Source organism: Lactuca virosa, chromosome 4 (genome assembly GCF_052849685.1).
Source record: "Lactuca virosa cultivar CGN04683 chromosome 4, Lactuca_virosa_CGN04683_v6, whole genome shotgun sequence".
NCBI classification, from domain to species: Eukaryota; Viridiplantae; Streptophyta; class Magnoliopsida; order Asterales; family Asteraceae; genus Lactuca; species Lactuca virosa.
In genome coordinates, this window is record NC_136429.1 from 350,755,493 (window position 1) to 350,778,298 (window position 22,806).

Sequence of the window (22,806 nt, forward strand, 5' to 3'; positions counted from 1 at the left end):
AGTTGATCAGGCTATATTAATCCCAGATATGATTACATAACTACCTAGGTTTGACTGTAATGTCCAACATCCAAATAGTTTTTAAGTCCTTATGACTGTGATACTGTACTTGTAGGTATGAGTGTTAGTATACTTCTTATATAAATACTTAAATTTTTAAAAAGTATACTTGTAGTCAGAGCTCTTAGCCCAAAATGTATTCATAGTTTGTATATCTTTTATGGATTGATATACTGAGTTCACTATGAACAATGCTCTGATACCAATCTGTCACACCCCTAAACCAGACGGTTGAAACGTCCAGGGGTGGAGGACTTAATTTGTAGTATCACAACACATGCATTATAGTAATCAGAGTATAAACAATCATTATATTTAAAAAGTATAAGTATTTACATGTGTTTCATCATAGTATACTGAAACCAAATAGTTATACAAAAGAAAAAGACAAGACATAAATAGCTCCATCTTCTCAAAAGCTCGGGGAGTACATGTTTACTGGATCCCTGAGAATACAAGTAATTTGAAAAGAGATTAACAACATAAAGTTGAGTGAGTGCATAAGTATTTATGTTTGAAAGAATGTTTTATGTTTCTTGAATATGTAAACTGTTCCATAAAATCCTATATTTTCTGTTGTATATGAAAGTAGTTTTTGTTACATAAAACTGTTCTATTTGTAAACCAATGTTTTGTATTTGTAATCCTTTTGTAATCTTGTATCTGAGAGTATGTCTGATTTCATCAACTGTTATTGTAAACTGTAATGTAATACTGTAAACTGTATCTTGTAAACTAGTACTTTGAAAATGTACTTAAGTTTAGTTAATTATACACTAACGTCTTGTTAATATCTTTTATATGAGTTAATATAACCATACTGACTAGATGGCCTGACCCAACGCTATGAATGCGTTGAAAACATGTTGATAACAATTTGTCACTCACAGGCGTGTATGCCTGACTGTAGCTAGCAGTCCGAGTGCGGGGTTGTCAATCCCAATATAGATCTATACACACATTGTTTCGATCCCCGGCTGGAGATTCTGGTTATAATGTCAGGACTTTACTATATTGTTTAAATGAATTAAACAACCTGTACTACTTGACTCATAAAAAGCATATAAACGTTACATGTATAATATTTATGAAAAACCCAATCATTCTGAAATAAATGACTGACTGTATGTTCTTGAATTAGTATGCTTAACATGTATCTGAAAGATTTATACTCTTGATTAGTTTTAAATCAAACCTTTGTTCTTGTAATACAATGTACTTTAGAATACTTGAATCATCAATTAATGTTATGTGAATCATAAATTATACCTATTATAATTTATATGTATTATCTGAACTGATACTGAGAAATCATGAATGCAACCCCTTGATCAACATGTTACAAACGGTAATTGAAACTTAATGAACTAACTTTTATACTTGTATACATATACAAATATATATAAGTAAAATTTAAATGACACTCGGACAAATAACTGATGCTTATAATCCCACATCCAAACAAGGAAAAGGAACCAAATTAGGTTATCAATCCTAAGTCTTTTAAATCTTATTTATATAAATATATATATATATATATATATATATATATATATATATATATATATATATATATATATATATACTACTATGATTTTTGGGAGAAATATAAGTTTATAAAAATATTTAAAAGAAGTTTGATATTTTGAAATTCATTTTGGTGACTTGATGTCATTTTGATACAATCATTGAAAACCATTCGATTTGATGATAACTGAAATCCGTTTTGAAAATGAAATCCATTTGATAAGATATTTGAAACCATTTGTTTATAACACAAAATCTTTGTGTTAGACTTGTATTCCCCCCCCCCCCCTCCTTAAAACAGTAAAAACTAAGAAAATACGGGGGTATGAACTCACCTGTAGTGAGTGATACGAAAGTAAGATCGATTGTAGGATGCTAAGTGTCAAGTGAAGTCTCGAGCACAAACGGATCCTAATAAGCACATAATATATATATATATATATATATATATATATATATATATATATATATATATATATATATATATATATATGGATATAATTAGTGTATAAGCAACTAATTATGATAGAGATTTACCTTAGGGACTAGGAAACACTTATATTGAAGTGTTACAATCACAAAGGATTGCATCTAAGGGGTTTACGGCCACGCAATGTAGTTTACAACCATTGTGTTTACGGCCTAAGGGAGTTTTCGGCCAATGAGTGTACGGTCATGAAGTTTACGGCTGTACACTCATTGAAGAGCTTGAAAACAAGGTGTTTTATGGCTCTAACAAGCATTCCCTAAGTGTTCCTGGTCCTAGGTTTGGTCTTGAAGGATTTTGAAGCCAAAACATGCACCAACACAAGAGTTTACGACCATGCAATGGTTTACGGCCGTAAACTCTTGATGATCATGTATTTTGTGATGATTCAAGACTAGAAATCAAGAGTTTAACAAGTCTAACTAGGAGATAGAAGAGATACTAACATTTTTGAAGCTTGGGAGGGGGTTCATGGTCCAATAACTAGTGTGTTCTTGGTGTTCTTGGTGTTCTTGAAGATATAACCAAAAGAGATGATTTCATGGATGAAATGATAGGGTTTAACTAGATTAAGCAAGGTATTAGCTAATAAATGGAAGAAACACTTACTTATTTGAAGATCAAGGTGTAAATGTTGATGATAGTTGAGAGAGAATTGGATTTCTTAAGGTGAAAGTGTGAGAAATGGTGAAAAATGAAGGAAATCTATATATATGTGTGAGAGTACACGGTCCGAGGGTTTACGGCCGTGAACCTCGTTTACGGCTCAAAGTCGGTTAGAGTCTATGGCCGAAGTAGTTTACGGCTGCGAGGAGTGTACGGTCCGAGGAGTGTACAGCAGTAAACTCTTTGCTGTCCGAAGTGAAGTTTCTCGGTTTTCAATTCTTTTCCTTCCAAATTCAATTGTGGATATTTTAAGGATTTTAACAAATAAAGGTTATTATTATAACCCAAGTAAAAACCCAAACAATAAAAAGGACTTTAGTTGACCTTTGTTTGACTTTGGTTGACTAGAGTTGACTTTACAAACAGAAAATAACGAGATGTTACACTAAGGCTTATAGTCAAGTGTACAATGGGAAGTATAGACATTTAGGTGTTAGACATAGCATGATTAATGAGCTCATCATGACTGGTGTGATATTTGTGGAGTTTGTAAGAACTCAGTTGAATTTGGCCGATCATCTAACCAAAGGGTTAGAAAGAGATCTTGTACACAAGGCGGCTGTAGGGATGGGTTTAAAGTCCACTTGAGTCTTTTATATTGAGATACCCAATTCCCATCTAATGCAATATTAGATGTTGAATTCAATGTGGAAAGCTTGATATTTGAAGATTGGAACACATTTTATCATCATCCCAAGGTATGTGTTCAGTACTGCAAGTTAAGGAGGTTGAAATTTTATATCTTAATAGTTCTTTGAAAAATTGCATTTGCAGGTGAAAGTACAAAAGAACTACCTATATAAGCATGAAGTTTAGCTGCTTCAAGAAGTTAGGATTTGACTTTGATATGCTTATTGAAGGATGGGACACAAGCTAGTAAAATATAGCGTCAAGTTAGAACTTTGAGAATGTAAATTGTTGTGTATATTATCTTCATGTATTCACTTAGAATAGAAAGGGTTCAATCCTTAGTGACACCCTGATATTCGAATATTTGGAATGAATAATATATTAATGTGAAATTCAATCATCACGATATTTCATTTATGCATCAGTCTGTTGTTATGTTTTTTGTTTTAAATTAATCAAGATAACACTTAAATGGGGGAGGTTTGTTGGTGATTTGTTTCACTAATGTGATTTAAGTGTAATGGGATTAATTTGTTGACCAAAAGTGATCTTGATAAATATTAAACAAGTAACGAAGGTGTGGAGTGCACACTTGTTTAAGTTTATTCAAGATTAAAAGTAGACTGTCATTTAGGGTCGAAACCCCTAAACGAATGGGGGTCCGGGGGCAGCGCCCCTGGGAGCGGGGTCCAAGGGGCGGCAACCGCTGGCGGGGTCCAAGGGGCAGAGCCCCTGGCTCAGATCGAAAATGCATCAGAAATCCAAATTTAGAATATTTGACCCGCTTTTGTCTTGATATTAATCCTTATAGAAAACCCGGATTTATGACAGTTTTTTTACTATTGCCAAACTGTTTTATAACAGTTTTGACAGTTTTCAGACAAAGGATGTACTTAACCAATTTTGTTCAGTTTTTCTGGTACTCACGAAATTCATATATCTCATTCTCTGTTCTTTTCTCTTCTGAGTCTTATCCAATCAAAGCTTAGGGAGTACCACCCAATACTTTGATTTGATAGTGAAATCACAATTCTCAGAATTTCCAAGGATATTATTATCCCGGTTTTCTAACATTCCAAGGCAAGGGACGAGAAGGAGTTGCTAGATCCGTGGCTATTTCACCTCAGATCTTCTGGGAAAGGTATAAAGCTTGCACATTTCTCATTTTGTTGAGTAGATCTCACGATTTTGGGAGTTTAGGGCTTTTTCTATCTAAAATGAGGACCTAGAGTGTTTTAAGTTCATATAGAGGTTTGGACTTCAGATCTGGACCATGTAAGGTCTCTAGAGTCCAAAAGTCCCTGCTTTATTCAGCCATAATAATGATCTTGAGTGAAAAATACTTTGTAAGGTATGTTTTCGCATTTCAAGGCCTAAGTGCCATGCATGGACGTAAAGCCTATGACTTTGCGTGATAATCTAGCCTTAAGAATGTAGATCTAGAGTTTGGGAAGGTTTTCTGCCTTGAAATCGTCTGAATGAGAAAACAGTCTGAATGGACTCGTCGAGTCCAGGAGCCGACTCGACGAGTCCTTTAGGGTTTGTCCCGATGAGCTGGCTATGCTGTAACTCCGCGAGTTAGGGGTTAACTCGACAAGCTGGACCTTCATGAAGACTCTTGAGGGATGACTGGACTCGATGAGTCACGAGACTTTTACTTGCTATCCTACGAGGTGAGTCTTCTCACTATACTTACCAAGAGTGGTGTCCTTGCATGATTGAGCTGTCTTATGTGCTTATCTATGTTTTGTGATATTATGCATTATGTATTTGTGATTTATGTTGAATATTGTTATTATGAGTTTACTGAGTTGGGACCGGAGGGTCCCACTGAGACACAGTGACTGGAGGGTCTTATTGAGTTATAGCCTAGAGTGGCTAATGAGCTATGTGTGGTATTTTAGGGAACTCACTAATCTTTGTGCTTACCGTGTTATGTGTTATGTGTTTCAGGTACTTCTAAGGATCACGGGAAGGTGCCGACTTGATTATACACACGCATCAGCGATTAAGTTATGCATTGGAGGATCTTGGAGTTTTGATATATTAACATTTTTGATATATGAACAGTTTTTGATATAAGATTTGACAATTTGACATTGTGACGTTTTTGTGATTTTATTATTGAGATAAATGTGTTTTTAAATTGGAAAATTTGGTTTGAAAATTTACGTCGTTACAGAGTCTCCTCACCATACCAATGGGTCTAAGGCACCAAGGCCAACCCATTATTGCTATGATTTATGATTAGTTGGTTATGGGATATGTGATATGCTACTTATTTGTGATACTCGCATGAAATACCTCAGGAGGTTCCCGAGGCACTTATATGTAAGACCTTGGAGGGTTTCAATGGCATTCTAGAATATTTGCTTGTGTAGTTTGTATGTCATCTCTTGATTGTAAGGACCGTGTGGGGGTCCCACGGCAGGAAGACCATGTGGGGGTTCCCATGGCAATTAGTTTAGACCACGTGGGGGTTCCAGTGGTACTAGGTGTAAGACGCTGGAGGGTTTCCATGGCTTCCTTATAAGTTTGTATGCATGGCTTATTTGGTATATGTAGCTGTTATAGCTAATATGATATGTGTTTATGTAGATTGTGTGGGGTATGCTCTGGGGAACTCACTAAGTATTTGCTTACAGTTTGTGGATTTGTTTCAGGTACATCTGAGCCCAAGGGCAACGGAAAGGCTTGATGGCGCGACATGCACTCTCTCCTAGGCATTTTTATGGGACACTCTGATGATTGGAATAATATTGTTATTATTAAGAATTTGAAAAACAAATGTATTGAGATTTTATGGTTTATGGAAAGTGTTTGAGTATTTAAAATGGAAAATTTTCTTTTGAAAATTTGAGTTGTTACAAATTATGAATGGTGCTATGTAAGATTGATTAAACAAACACAATTATAGTCACAATTTATGTTCTCCAGCAAGATTGGTTCGATCCTAGCTCTAGTAATCTAGTGGTCACTAAATTACCAGGTGTCAAGTCCATGTAATTTATTAGCCACTAAGCTACACAGAACATGACTTCAAGCAATTTAAGTATCAAATATTAACATGCTAGGTATTAACAATCAAACACAAGCATTCAACCAACTAGTAAAATTCATACTTATAAACCAAACCATGAGTTCAAGATTCATCTAGCTAAAGAGAAGCGGCAAGATTCAGCTACTCATGGCTGAATTCAAACAAACAATTTCAACAATTGAAAACATAGTTAAATGTACCAACTTAAGGTAGAAGTTATAATATTCAATCACTGATTCTTCCTCGGATGCTTAATACTCAAATTCCCCGGTGTATTTTCCTTCAGAATTCGTCTTCTAAACCCCCTAATCTCCATAAGAACTCTACAAATCTTAAGTTCCAAGGATTTATATAGTTTTCGTAATTTTGCACTCACCTCGTGAATTATAACTTCACGTCGTAAATTAGGGTGAATCCTTATTGGGCAAGGACTCTGACTTTTTGTGCACTTATCTTCTAGAATCACCCACTCCACATCATGTAAGTGAAGTCCACATCGTGACTTGATCTTTTCACTGGGATTTTATTCTTTTAATTCATCAATCCTACAAAGTTCCGCTTCTCGTCGCTTTTGGTCCTTATTCTTCAAGATTGCTCCTTTTGGCTGCAAAATACAATTCAATCTTATAACTACCACTTATCTTTGCAAATAACGAAAAATATTAATTAAAAAGTATTAAAATATTGCCTAAAATGTGTATAAATATGGAAAAATCAAAAACCCCACACTTATCTTTTGTTTGCCCCCAAGCAAAACTAATTTATTTTAAGTTCAACTCTCATCACTGACATCACACAGAACAATCCATTTTGAACTCAGCCATTATACCAAGACCTCAATGCGCATATTTGTGTCCAAAATCCTAACAACTTCCCTAATCCTAGCTACTCACAATCCTTATGAACCTTCACCCCTTAGCTTATACGACACTCATTTCTGCAACCTCCGAATCGATCCTCAGAAATATTTCTTAACCTCAAGGTATTTTTTGTTAAGCTACCCAAGCATACATAATCTAAAATAATTACAACTCTAGATACCACAACGGAGCTCTTGGAATTCTTCACTTCTTTGATATCTGATTCTTGATTTCTTTGAATTCACCACCTTTTTGTTTGATTTGTGGTATCTTCAACTTTTGATTCTTCAGAATTTTTGATCTTTTGATCTTCATGCTTTGATAGCTCCAAATTTCTTTCAACCTTTATTTTGTTAAAGGTATTGGTCTACGTGCAATGACTACATAAGCTTTCATGGATAGATTTCAGGTGCAGGCTTCAAAACATTTTATGCCATAAACACTAACAGATTACCTTTCATAACTCATGGCTTTTTACTAGGAATGGAAAGCCACAAATATACTATAACATGTGTTGGCTCAATTAAACATTTGAGCTCCCATCGGATCATCTCACATAACACTAGCAACTTAAGCTTAAATTATTACTAGATTCTAATTTTAGATTATTATTCCAAATCCATTTTTAAAATTTTTAAAATTTAAAATTTTAAAGTTTTCTAGAAATTTACTATTTCTACCCCTTACCCCACACTTATTACATACAATGCTCTCATTGTATGCTTAAAATAATTTAAAAGCAATAAAAGGGAGAAAAGGGAACAGACACCCCTGGGGTAGTAGCGGCGAAATCGATTCTGAACGCGTGTGGTTAACTTGAACATCTTGAATATGGACATCTTTAATTATGAAAAATCGAACTTGCATCTTCAGAGATATGTGGATGTGCCGGAAAAATGTGAATCCGAGACTTGAATTTTCAACAAATGTACTATAGAAAATCTTCAAAGCATAATTCATCAATGTGGGAAAGTATACGCCACATTTTATGGTTGAGAGAAAAAGTATATTCCAATTATGCAAATCATGTCGTGGTGTTAGAAGCCACGACGTGTGGTCGATTGAAATCAACTCTGATATCACGATGGGTTCTAACTTCACGACATGGAATTAAATTCCACTTCGTGTAAATTGGATTGCATAGAATGTAATTGCACAATAATTCTTCGAATCAAGTCAAGTTCAACCTGATTATATAAATGCTTTTAGACCCTTCCAAAACTTTATGATTTCTTTTACTCTTCCCTTATCTCTTTATTGTATTATGAAATTTACCCAACGCTTGTTAAAAATTGTGGGTCTCAAATCATGACTCTAAACGACAGGACTTAACTCGAACGATTCTATCTCTAATCTCTCATCATCCCGCTCATGATAGCTCACTAAATATACAACAAAGTAAGTAATAATGGAAGGAAGAAAACAACATCCAATATTTGGTTACAAGTTCAAAACAAACCAAATATAAACAAAACAATTTAAAAACCAAATAAAAACTAAAAGATAAAACTAATAATTAAATTTAAAAAACAAAAATTAAAAATGCAAATAGATGGAAATAAAAATTGCAAACCGAAATCGGGTTGTCTCCCGAGAAGCGCTTCTTTTTGTTGGAAGCATGAGCCAGACTCCGTGCTGATTTTTCAGGAGTTTCCATCACCAATTGCACCTTTTGATCATTCGGTCAATTTTTGTAAGCTTGCACCCTCCTAAGATAAGCCTTTTTAGAATTTTCCTTTTTACCCTTAGCTTCACCCTCTTCAAGCTTCCTTTCTACCCATTTATTTAACATAAATTGAGGTTTTACTCCGTCTTCACTTTTTAGCTCCATAAGTTCAACCTTATTTTCCAAAGTTAGATGGTTTACTTCTCAAGTAACCTCTTCCTCATCACTGGAGACTAAATCTTCTTCACACTCTTCACACACCAAAGATGTTGGAGTTTTGTAAGCAAAAACTTCAAAAACTGTTGGAATGGATGCTCTTGGCTTCGTACACTTGACTTGTTAAATTGACTGAATTTCTTCTTCCATTTACTTTTCCAACTCTTCAAGCTCATTTTCTTCATCTATGTTCAATTCTTCACCACGAGCATTATTATTCTGAAATCCATCCGCCACTCCAAAGGTAACTTCTTCATCTCCAACTCTCAACGTAAGTTTGGTCCCACGAATATCTACCAAAGCTCTAGCAGTATTGAGTAAAGGGCAACAAAGAATTATTGGGAGATTGGTATCTCCTTTCTTATCCAATACAAAAAAATCAATTGGGAAAACAAATTTCCCAATTTTCATCAATATATCCTCAACTATGCCTCGAGGATAAGTCACTGAACGATTAGCCATGTGAATCGTCATGCTAGTAGCCTTCAAATCCAGAAGATTTAGCTTTCGATAGAACGAGTAAGGCATTAGATTTATGCTTTCCCCAGAATCGGCTAAAGCATAAGTCTTAATGTTATTTCCAAATTCACATGGAAGACTGAAGCGTCCATGATCTCCCATTTTCTTTGGTAATTCGTGCATTATCACTTTAGAACTCTGCTAACTAAGGATCAGCTTGGAATTCTTCTATAATTGTTGGCGAGTGTCGAGTAAGTCTTGCAAAAACTTAGCATATTCAGGAACTGTGGACAATGATTCAATAAAAGGAGTGTTTATTGGAATATCCTTCACTTTCTTTATAAATTTTAAATGTTCCTGCTCCATTGGGTGCATATTAGCTCGAGATGGAAATGGAAGCAGAGGACGAAAAACTCGAGTATCTGCCAAACTTTTCTATTCAGACTCCCTCCATGTCGTGGAGGTTGAATTACCACGTCGTGGTCTCGCGAATTTAACATTATTTTTTTCTTCAATTTTTAACCTCTTCGGCTGTGGTCTGGGCTGATGTGGCTCGACTACTAAAGCTTCTAGGAATTCAGAAATGGTATTTTCTTCAGTTTCGATCACCATAACTTGTGGTTGAGGCTTTTTGTCGGGAATTTTTGGAGAAAGTCGCTCATTAACCAAATGGTTAAATGTCCAAGTTGAGCTTCGATGTTTTGAATTGATGCTTGATGATTCCATAGCAAAGCTTGTTGGTCGCTCATTAGAATTTGTTGGTCTCTTATCACCGTATCGGTCTCATCAAGTCTTTTCTCTGAAGCCTCCATGAATCTAGTGAGCATGGACTCTAAATCGACCTTCTTTTCACGTGGTTGCTATTTTTGATAAAAGTTGCGGCCAGTTTGCCTAAAATTTTCTTCTTTTTGCTTTTTATTTTCATTATATGGTAATCACTCTTTCTTTGGCTTCCTCCAATCTTCATCATATTTTTCTCCAGTAGAGTAGCAAATTTGAGCCTTCTTATTTTCATTCTCATCCAAGTGCACTACTAGAAAAACAGCCTTTTACGACACGCAATGCGTCATAAAACGCTCAGACGACGCGCAAATGCGTGTCAAGGAAGGCCCTGTCATAACGAGAGACGACACGCTTTTACGCGTCGTCTATAGACGACGCGCATTTACGACGCGCAGTTACGACACGTATTTACGACGCTCATTTACGACACACAATGCGTATCACGGAAGGCCCTGTCATAAAGGAAGACGACACGCATTTGCGTGTCGTAACCTTATGACGCGCAATTAGGACACGCATTGCGTATCATTATAGCCCCTGTCATAAATAAAGATGACACACATTTGCGTGTCATAAACTTCAGCAACCATTTACAATATACATATACGACGTGCCTTTATGATACTCTTTTACGCATAATACAAAAATATAGAAAAAAATATATACCAAAACAATCAATTTCCTCCAATAACATCATGTCAAGAAATTATAATTCATTGATATTAAAGGGATCTAATTATACATTGTTATTAAGAAGTTTTCACTAACTATATAACCTAATACCACATTGCTATAAAGGGCACCTTCTTGTTTCCGATATCATGTCAAAAAAAGTCCTTCATATCATATATTTCCTTAATTTGGTTGCCTTCAATCAACGTCTGCCATTAAAAAAAACACATTAAACCAAAAGATTGATTATTAAAGATTAACAAAAATCAGCCTACAAACTTCAGAAAACACATTGGAATCAATACAAAATACAAAATTTATAATAGTTTTTTTACCGAATAAGTTGTTATATCCATCTTTATGCCCAGCAAATCACGCAACACATCATGAGTCATGCTCCCCGACATAGCTAATTTTGCATTCAACGCAAAATATCTTAAAATAAAAATTCATGTAAGACATGATATTCTTTCAGAAAAAGTGTCAAAACTTGAATAAAAATATAAAACAAGAATTTTTAGAAAGATTAAAAAAAAGTACCTGCAGAGCCATCTTTGAATAAGTTGTGTGGACACTCGAATTTTAGTAGATTTCCAAAATGAAAATAGAAAAAGAAGAACGGGATATACCCTTTTCTTACCCTGTGTCAATAAGTTGCACAATCCGGACAAAAACCTGTGTATCATGGAAAGGTAGAGCACATAAAATCAATTCATCAATATTGTATACATGAATCTTGTTCAATAAAATGCAGAATAGCACAATAACTGATATGTTGACATACGAAAATGTGAAAGGACATGAAAAAGTGAAGCTTGAATGGTAATACATACTTGTATCTACGGATTAGATATTTGAGTGTCCTTAGTGTTGAAGGTAACTTAAAATGTCTGAACAGCAACCTCAAATAAGTTCTCGATCCAGTTCTCTACTCTTATGAGTGAACAAATCATTCTTGTAGTTCAGAAATCTTTCATCCAGGCTCACAACACCCTCCAACCCTGAAAAAAATGAATCTTAGGTCATTCGCAATGGTGACCTATCTGGCTTTTTGTAGCTCATTAAGTCCATGTTTTTGAGTACTAGTGGCAATACTCCAGCATCCATAATAATTTAATAGGGTTGCTTCTCAAGTTCAAGTGTGAAATGGGATCTAAATTTCAAAATAAACTTATTGTGGCCTTTAACTAACTCTTTCACCTTTGCTATGACACTGGTAGTATCAGTTATCAGTTTTGCATCAGAAAAGTATTCTCAATTAGGTCATTATACCACACTAGCTATATAGAGAGAAAGGGACAGCATATCAAATCGTGGACTTCTAACCTTGAAGAATAATGAGATTGATTATTAGGCTCTGCTACACAGCTACCAAAGGATGAGAACATTTTGATAGCTATCAGCAGCAACATCATCATCATCAACTAATGTATCATGATCATGATCATCTCATTCTCAGCAACCAACTAAAACTCCTTTTTTTACCCATAATAAACATTTCATAATATATTAATATCTATATCTATAAAATCAGATTTCCTACTTCACTTGAGCAATAGAAAGCATTTTGTTTTTCTTGCCACTGTCACAAAGTGAGATCAACAGTTGCTGCTACACAATCTCATCTCATTCTCACCACAGCAACATCAACATCAACCACATATTCCATACCAAAAAACACATTCAGTTCCCAAATTTCTTACACCAATACTTATCCATTTAAAAAAAAACAACGTTAACACACCTATAAACATCCAAATCCAAAAAAAAACACACAAAAGTAATAGTCTTGATAATGTGAAACCAAAATCAGTACTAAACATACTGAGCAAATGCATGGGATGAAAAAAGATTAACCTTAACAATACGATGCACCAACCAGCAAACAAGTTCAAGAATCCATCTTTCAAACCTTATTTCAGTATATCATTCCTATCAAACAAAACATAAAACTAATCAGTAAAAAAATTATCAACATTTGGAATCAATCACTCCACAAGTAAAAAGAAAAAAGAAATTTACATCGGAATCAGAATGCTGCAAAGGGCTTCTGGAATCAGGTCTACCATGGGCATGGGATGATGATATTTTCTATAGCCTATATCTCTTCACTTTACATATGCATGGAAAGTCAAACACTTTGACTGCATTGGTCAAGGGGCTTTTTGGGAAATATACGTAAAGATTAGAACCGGGATCCATTTTAGCCAAAACCTGATGGTAATTCAAGGGTTATTAGTTAATTACCTTGTTTATCAAGTCAAGTGTTCTCAATTGTTAATTCTCTGATCAGATAATGTCTTGGTTATTTAACTTTTCCTTGTTCCTGCTTCGACAATAGCTTATGTATAAATCTGGTGGTAATTTCAGTTATTTTACTCTATGCCTAAATAGTTGTGCTCAAATGGTTGAAATATATTTTTTTTATTATAGATACTGTCATAAAATAATATACAATCACTATGGTTTACAAAAATTAAACTGTTTTGATGTACTGTGACCTGTTATAACAATAACATGTTAAACTGGTGACAATGGAAATTTTGATACTAACTATTCCATTAACCCGCTAAATTTTGACAATAGTTTCTTTGGTAAATAATTTAACCTCTTAGCCAGGTGGTAATCACTTGGTAATAAAATACTCAAAATGTAGTTGACCCAGGTTCAATTCTCATATACTTCAACTTTGTGTGACTTGTTGTTTAGTAATAAACCATGTCAAAGTGGTTGATATGTAAGTAACCCAGATATACATTATAGAATACTCGATCATAGCCTACTATATATATATATTATAACGGAATATAAATCAAACAAAGCTATTGTTAAGATATGAAAAAATAAGCAATAACAGATAGAAGCTTTTGAGGTGTTAGTGGACCCAGTGAGGGTAGATTCTGTCCTTCCAGCCTTTGGTGGGCCCCGAATGGTGTCTGAAGAGGGAAATGTTTACCCTGAAGTGGGTCCAACCCGGTTTGAACAGGAAAGTTAGACCAACTACTCACCCTGCTGTTTTGTAGCAGAGTTTGACCTTTCAGATAAGCCTTAAAGAATAGACATGAACTCTGGATTTGGAGGATTCTGAGGTAAAACTGAAGGATCTTGAAGAATGTCAGATTTAGGAGGGCCAGACCCAAGACAGTAAGGACTAGACATAGATTTTCGCCTTTCAAGATGAATCAATTTTGCAATTTCCATAGCCGCAATCGAAGCAGGGTTCCCAAAATACCCCTGCATACCTTCAGAAGCCCAAACCTCTCCAGTGAGCCACCACTACCAGACATGAGACACTCAATGAACCTATTTTCAGCTTCTGTGGTTGACCCATGTTGAAACCTTGGATCATTTTTCATCATAGCATTAGGATTAGGAATATTGGATTCATCATTGATTTCACTTTTTGCAACAGTAAATCCAGGTGGAGGTCTGGCTTTTTCACGAAAGTGAGGCATGACATCACCAAGTAAAGCAAAAGGTGAGTCATTTGGTGCATTTGCAAGAAGCGCTTGCAAATCAATCCCAAAATATCGAGCCTTAAACCATCTAATAATATCAATACCAGTAAAAGGACCTTGAATTGAACCCTGAGGATCTTTATAAAAAAGAACCAAATCTTCAGGTGATGGTTGTGATTGTGGTGTTGTGTGCGACTCTGAAAAGTATCAGAATGGGATGCAGAAGCAGAAAAGTAGGGGAGAATTATGTCGTACCTGAGAAAACAAAGAAAAAGAAGGAGAAAAAGGGAGAAATAACGGATCCTACATGAGATGCGTAGAGAGTAGAAGTAGGGATTGAGTATGGAGGAGGAAATCACAATTAAAACCTGTATGATTTTTCCGGTTAGGGTTTTATAGAGGTGAAGATGAGAAGTTTCAAAATCAAATTTAGAGGTAAGAATAGAGGAGAAAGAGGAACCTGGATCATGTATTTGACATTCTTGATGGCGTCGTTGCTCTCGACCTTGAGAATCATGGTTTTTACTGTGACAACTGAAAATTTTTAAATTTTTGCCTGAGTCAGTCAACTCAACTGAGTGTCAGACACATTCCTGCTCTCATTTAGCCTCGTTTAGAGTCCGTTTAAAGGTCCAAAGATCTGTACATTCAAGCATTGAGCATAGAAAGGGATCGCGTACACTTCTAGCATCAAAACCGGGCCTTACACTCCAACACAAGGAGTGTATGGCTGCACACATGGGTGTGCGGGCGCACACCCCTCTCCTGGCAGCACACTCACGTGCATAAGGTTAGGACTCAGCCTTCTTTCATCCCTTTTCACCCTCCTAAGCCTAGAACTCGATTTCTCTCTCAACTATCATCCGATTTTCAGCCTAGATCTTCAAGAATGTAAGTTTTATTCCTTTGATTTGTTGTTAATCCTTTCAAACTAGTAACATCCTTTGATTTCATCCATTGCAAATCATGTTTTGGCTAGATCTTCAAATCTTCATCCATTTCACCAAGAACACACACTTGTCCTTGGTGATTTTGAGCCTTTTCGAGCCTCTGGATCGTAAGTACTCCTTCCCTATGCTTGAATCTTGTTTAGAAAACTTGATTTATTCTTAGAAATTGCCCAGAACTCAAGAACATATGGTGCGTGCGGCCGCACACACAGGTGTGGCCGTACACCCCTCAAACACCCTTAAAGGCTTCTATATTATGAGTACCATTCCCTAAGCCTGTTACTTACTAGATATGAGCCTTAGAAAACGTCCAAACCATGTTTATCAAGGAGTGTGCGGCCGCACACACTCCATGTGGCCATACACCCCTTTGTTTAGTGCTTAAGGGCCTCCAAAGTGCCTTTCCAACTTCAACACTTGATGAGCATTAGTCCTACAAGCCTCCCTACCCTTGGAAAACGTTTTTGTGCACTCCTTACCATGAGTGTGCGGCCGCACACTCCCTGGCCGCACACCCATGACCGCACACTCACTCAAGTGGCTGTACACTCGCTTTAAGTGAATCACATGTGATTCCAATACTTAGTCAAAGTGTTTCCTAGTCCTATAAGGTGTTTCCTTGCATTTGGTTGCTTCTAAACACTATATTTATGTCAATATATGCAATTATATGTCATTTAGGACTCGTTAAGTGTTGAGACTTCATTCGTGGAACTTCTCATCCTGACGCACATATTCGTTTGAATCACCCACATAAGGTGAGTTCATACCCCGTAATCAATCTTTTAAATTGTTTTAAATGCTTTTAAGGGGGGAATACAAGTTGAACACAATGATAATTGTGTAATTGTTTGTTATAAAAAATTTTAAAGGATTGTTTATGTCATTTATAAGTAGTCAAAACATTTCAAAAACTCTTTTAATGTTATGTTACTTTATAGTTTAACAAAACTCCGTTTTTAAAGTACAAGCATAACTTAGTAGAAAAATGAGTCTTTTGAACAACAGTTCAAGTAAATTACTAGTAAACTATAAGGGGTATAGTTTAGGGGTTCATCTCATTCTATAACTACAAGATACTAAAATGCTAGATACTAGAGAATACTAAGATACTATAACGAGAAGATACTAAGATACTATAACGAGAACATACTAAGATACTATAACAGAACGAATATAATAAGGTGTTGCAGCATGGGACAACTTTCTGGAGGAACAGGAAAACGTTTCTAAACAGAACTTACTACAACTGCTATAACTTTCTACAACTTTCTTACTACTCACTTACATCACCTAAATCTTATGAACTCGCCAGCTTAAATGCTGATCTACGCTTTCAAAATAACTTGTATTCTCAGGAGACCAGTAGATAGGTACGCGCACTGGGATTCAGAAGATGGAGCAGTATAGCTTCATGTCTTTTTGTTATTTGCTATGTATTCTATATTATGTGAACCGCATACTTTGTAAACACTTTCTTTCTAATGAAATGGTTGTTTATTACTTTGATTACTATGATGCATGTCTTGTGATACTAAACATGATGTCCTCCGCCCCAGAACGTTTCCGTCGTTCCGGTTTTGGGGTGTGACATTTACGGTTAGGGTTTTATCATACGAACGTGAAGCATGAGCACCTGTGACATGAATGATTTAATCTTGATTGAAAGAAATACAAACAGTAGCATATCATGATGGGGGGTTTTGTTATCGGTGTAGTGCGACAGAAAGAATGGTTGGAGAAGATGGTCGGAGACACTTGGCGGTGCGAGATCGGAGGTTAGGTGGTGGTGCGATGCTGCTTTGAAGACGAAGGCCCTAGGGACTTTTCTTGCTAATTGGAAGAGGCGGGGGGTTTTCATTTTTGGGATCCAATAGGCAGGTGAAATCTCGCCTTAAAACGCGTGTTTAATTAAAAAATTATAAAGCGACACACTTAGATGACACACATTTGATGAAAGGCACCCTCTGCATTTCCTTTTTTTCTTTTTGACACTAATTTAGGTCACGCACAAATGCGTGTCCTCTATCCTTCAAATTTTGCAAAACTGACATTATTTTTTATGGCACGCACAAATGTGTGCCCTCTATCAGCGCGTGTCATTGTTTGCGCGTCATTAAAGGGCTGTTTTCTAGTAGTGGTGATAATCTTTGGTGAAATATGGACCATTTCATCTTTCACAACCAACTCAAATAACATGTATAGATTGGTCCATATTTTTCATTCTTCGGTCCATGGTGTTTAGCATAGCTAAAACAACAGCCATATCTTCAGAGGTGCCACTCCCAATTCCCTTCGCTCTGTCATGTCTCGGATTGTTGTATTCACGCGAATGTTTGGAAAACTCTTCAATAAATTTCTTAAACTCACTGGGATTTTTTTTGTTAACGGTCCTTAAGAGTCAAGGAGTTTCCTTTTCATCATGTTTACCCCATCATAGAAGATTCATACTTCTTTTTTCTCATTCAAATCATTTTGGGGACAATTTATTATCAAGCCTTTGTATCTCTCCCATGCCTCGTAGAGTGACTCACCCGGTTGTTGCTCAAAGTTTACTATGGCTTTCTTGAGTTTAACAACTTTAGAATTTCGGCAAAAATGTTCTAAGAAATGTTCACGGATTTGCACCCAATTAGTAATTGCACCGTGTGGTAGTGCCTTCAACCAATCTTCAGCACTTCCTTTGAAAGTAACAAGAAGCATTCTCAAAAGCACCATCTCTCTTGGAACATTCAGGATGTTAAAGTAATCAGCTATGTCATTGACTTCATCAAGGTGCTTGTAAGCATCCTCCTTATCTTTCCCGGAAAATGGGACTTCCTTAAGCATGGAAAGAATATGTCCCTTCAGCTTGAATGTTGCGGTGGCAGGAATTGCTGGTTGCACGAGATCGGGACCGGTATCCTCTCGGATTATTTTCTTATATGCCTCCATGGACATGTTGGCAATATTCGTCATCTCGTCTTTTGGCTCGTCTGCGGGTTCGCTTTTTTCTTTATTGGTTTCTGATTCAGAATCAGATTCATGAAGATTAGGATTTTGCTCAAAGCTTTCTAACTTGCTTTCGTTCTTTGAGGAATTGCTTGATTCACCAACGTTCTTCCCCTTCTTCTTTCCGAAAACAGATTTAAGAGCTTTGAAAGGTGACTTCTTTGGTGGGTTGGTTTTTCCTGCGTTTTTATCCGTCTTTTTACAAAGGGCCGACTCTAGATCTTCAAGCGGTGGTATCAAATGTGTTTTGGATCCTCGAGTCGTGTAGTAATGCAACAAAAACAAAAAAAAACGTACAATTGAACTAAAACTACTTAAAAATGCCTACTGAAAGTTCACCACGTCGTCACTAATTATACCACGTTGTGATGTCGCAAAAATCTAAACAGAAATGAAAAAATGAAAACAAACGTAAATGACTGAGCTCACGTCGTGAGCTTAAGGATCACATTGTGAGTTCAGTTGTAAAAAAAAATACACAAATGCTCAAAATTAACTTTTTGCAGGTTTTATCCCACAAAAAGGATCTATTGACCTAAAACAAATAAATTTTAACCTAAATAGCCGTTCCCCAACAACGACACCAAAAACTTGATGTGAACTAATTTTACATATCAAATTTTAAATTTATATCCTAACAAACTTCTGCTAACTATGCACCTATAAGTAGTGTACCTAGTCAGATTATAGTAGAGCTTTGGGTAAGCGGGGTGTCGATCGCAGGGAACGGTTTTAAATAATTTAACTGCTAAAAAATAATCTAAGAACAAGTAAAAGTTTAATTGGTTTTTATCGGATTTTGCAAGTTCAGACAAACTTACTAACTTAATTACCAAATTCAGTCAATGACTAAAACACTTTTGTTTAGTTTGAATCCACTTCTCCTCAATGGTTAGTTACTAATTTATGGATAATTCACGTTGGTTACCAATTATTATATTATCACTAATGTTTAACTAATTCATGTAGAACTATGCATGGTCACACATAATTTAACACATAATCAATTATGAATTATGAATGGGGCAATATAAGATTGATTAAACAAACATAATTATAGTCACAATTTATGTTCTCCAGCACAACCAAATTTAATAACTTTAATTACTTTTCTAAGATTGGTTCGATCCTAGCTCTAGTAATGTTATGGTCACTAAATTACCAGGTGTCAAGTTCATGCAATTTAATAGTCACTAAGCTTCACAGAACATGAATTCAAGCAACTTAAGTATCAAATATTAGCATGCTAGGTATTAACAATCAAACACAAGCATTTAACCAACTAGTAACATGCATACTAATAAACCAAACCATGAGTTGAAGCTTCATCTAGCTAAACAAAAGCAGCTAGATTCAACTACTCATGTCTGAATTCAAACACACAAATTCAACAACTGAAAACATAGTTAAATGTACCAACATAACATAGAAGTTATAATCTTCAACCACTTCTTCTTCCTTGGATGCTTAATACTTGAATTCTCTGGCGTCTTTTCCTTCTGAATTCATCTTCTAAACCCTCCAATATCTAGAAGAACTCTCCAAATCATAAGTGCCAAGGATTTATATAGTTTTTGTAATTTTGCACTTCACGTCGTGAATTATAATTTCACGTCATGAATTAGGTGAATCCTTATCGGGCAAGGACTCTTACATCCCGTGCACTTATCTTTTAGATTCACCTACTCCACATCGTGTAAGTGAAGTCCATGTCGTGAGTTAAGTTTTCGCTGGGATTTTCTTCTTTTAATTCTTCAATCCTCCAAAGTTCCGCTTCTCGTCGCTTTTGGTCCTTATTCTTCAAGATTGCTCCTTTTGGCTGCAAAATACAATTCAATCTTATAAGTACCACTTGTATTTGCAAATAACAAAAAATATTAATTAAAATGTATTAAAATATTGCCTAAAAATGTGTATAAATATTGGAATATCAATTACAAAGTGGATTCCGAACTGAGTCCGCTTCAATCATTCCCAACAGTTGCAGAATTCGATTAAATGATACTTCTGGTAATGCCTTTGTGAATATGTCAGCCAATTGATCTGAGGAATGAATAAAGTGAACTTCCATATTTCCATCTTCAACGTGATCCTTAATAAAATGGTATCTCAGTGTTATATGCTTCTTTTGGAATGTCGCACAGGATTGTGGTAGATTCTTATGGAACTTTCGAAATCACAATATAGAGGAATTCGTTACAAATTGATTCCATAGTCTCTTAGCTGGTTCTGAATCCACACCACTTGGGATGTACATGGTGATGTTGCAATGTATTCTGCTTCAGCTCTAGATAAGGATACACAAGTTTGTTTCTTAGATTGCCAACTGACGAGCTTGCCATCCAGAAACTGACATCCACCTGATGTGCTTTTCCGATCAAGATCACAGCCTCCTAAGTCAGCATCGGAGTACGCTTGCGCAAAGAATCCAGAATTTGATGGATACCATAAACTAAGAGAAGTAGTTCCCTTCAAATACAGGAAAATATTCTTCACTGCCAGCATGTGAGGTTCTCGAGGATTCGCTTGAAACCTGACATAGTAACACGCAACAAACATTATGTCGGGATGACTGGATGTTAGATACAACAAAGATATGATAATTTGTCGAAATAAAGTGATGTTCGTTGCTGGTTTATCAAGAGAAGGAGTGACTTTTGTTCCGAGCGCCATAGGGACTTTTACTTTTGAATCACCCAACATTCTGAATTTAGCTAGTAATGTTTTTGTGAATGCTTCTTTATTGATGAATATTCTCTCCAAACTTTGTCTTATATTTAAGCCAAGGAAAAAGTTAATTTTACCCAAGGAAAAAGTTAATTTTACCCATAGAACTCATTTCAAATTTTGTTTCCATTAGTTTTCAGAATTCAACAATTAAGTTAGGATTTGTTAATCCGAAAATAATGTCATCAACATAAATATGAACTATCATTAAATGGTTACCTTCCTTCTTCCAAAAGAAAGTAGGATCAACAGAACCTTGTTTGCATTTAGACTGTTTAAGAAAACGACTTCGAGTTTCATATTATGCCCTCAGAGCTTGTTTAAGACCATACACTACTTTGTCTAGAATATAATAGTGATTCAGAAAATTTTCATTCACTAAGCCTGGAGGTTGCTCGACGTAAACTATTTCTTCAACTTCTCAATTCAGAAATCCACACTTCACATCCATTTCATATACTTCAAAGTTTTTGTGAGCAGCATAGGCGAGAAATATGTGAACTGATTCAAGTCTAGCCACAGGTGTGAACCCCTCTTCATAATCAATTCCTTCTTCTTGGCAATAACCTTTAACGACTAATTATTCCTTTTTGCAAATGGCTTTTCCTTCTTTATCCATCTTATTTCTGAATACCCATTTCATTCTAACCATGGACACATCTTCAGGATTAGGAACCAATCGCCAAACTTTGTTACGATCAAACTCATTCAGTTCTTCATGCATAGCTTTAACCCAGTTTGCATGATTAAGAGCAACTTTAACAGTTTTAGGTTCAATTTTTGAAATAAAAGAACTAAACACGCAAATTTCCAATTTAGAAAATAATGCAGTTTCCTTCGCTTTTTGTTGAGCACAAGTAAGAAATCTTGATGAATGATCTCCGATCACTTGAGATGGAGGATTATCTTTAGTCCATTTTGTCATTGGTGGATAGTTCTGATCATAGGCTGGATCAATTTTAGAAAAAATTTCTTCAATTTCGATTGTGCATCCGAGTTATTATTTTCATTATTCTCCCCCTGGAAATTTGAAAATGACCCAGCATTCGGAATTGAATTCTCCCCCTGGAGTGGAACATCAATATTGAAGGTTGGAGTGGAACTCTCCCCCTGGATTGGAGCATCAAAAGGTTCTGGCTGAGATACAATCGAAATTGGTTGTTTGGGAGGATCCTCGATATCTTCAACAGCTTCATCAACAATCTTGATTAATTCATCCTCATGATTTTCCTTGGCGTTTTATTCTGAGGAAATTCCCTTTTCAGGTTCATCAAACAAATTTTGAAAATCCTCATATAAATTCATAAGAGGAATAGTCTTAGAATTTGATGATGGAAAACTTTCTCCAGATTGACAATCTTCTTTTTGATATTTCTTCATGTAACTGTCATCAAATGTAACATAGCAGCTTTCTTCAAATTTCTTTGATCTTTTGTTCAGAACACTATATGCCTTTGAGGTAAATGAATACCCCATAAATATTCCTTCATCGGCTTTTTCATCAAATTTGTTCAGTTGAATAAAAAGCACCTGGATCCAAACACATGAAAGAATTTAATGTTGGGTTTCCGATTGTTCATGATTTCATATGGAGTAATCAGAAATCGTTTGTTA

General features: G+C 35.6%; 1 protein-coding gene and 1 non-coding gene across 2 annotated transcripts; one reads left to right on the forward strand and one right to left on the reverse strand.

Annotated features, from left to right (window-relative positions):
* Positions 1-9,302: 9,302 nt before the first annotated feature.
* LOC145106234 (uncharacterized) lies at positions 9,303-9,794 on the reverse strand. The gene has a single exon (XM_079043250.1). It carries the CDS (start codon positions 9,792-9,794, stop codon positions 9,303-9,305), a length of 492 nt encoding a protein of 163 aa, XP_078899376.1.
* Positions 9,795-17,941: 8,147 nt separating this feature from the next.
* On the forward strand, positions 17,942-18,048 carry LOC145110436 (small nucleolar RNA R71). Its single transcript, XR_013709813.1, has one exon. It is a non-coding gene; the product is annotated as a small nucleolar RNA R71 (small nucleolar RNA).
* The last annotated feature ends 4,758 nt before the right edge of the window (positions 18,049-22,806 follow it).

Coding starts and splice junctions, on each gene's coding strand:
- LOC145106234 (XM_079043250.1), bottom strand. CDS start 9,794: ATGCACGAATTACCAAAGAAAATGGGAGATCATGGACGCTTCAGTCTT.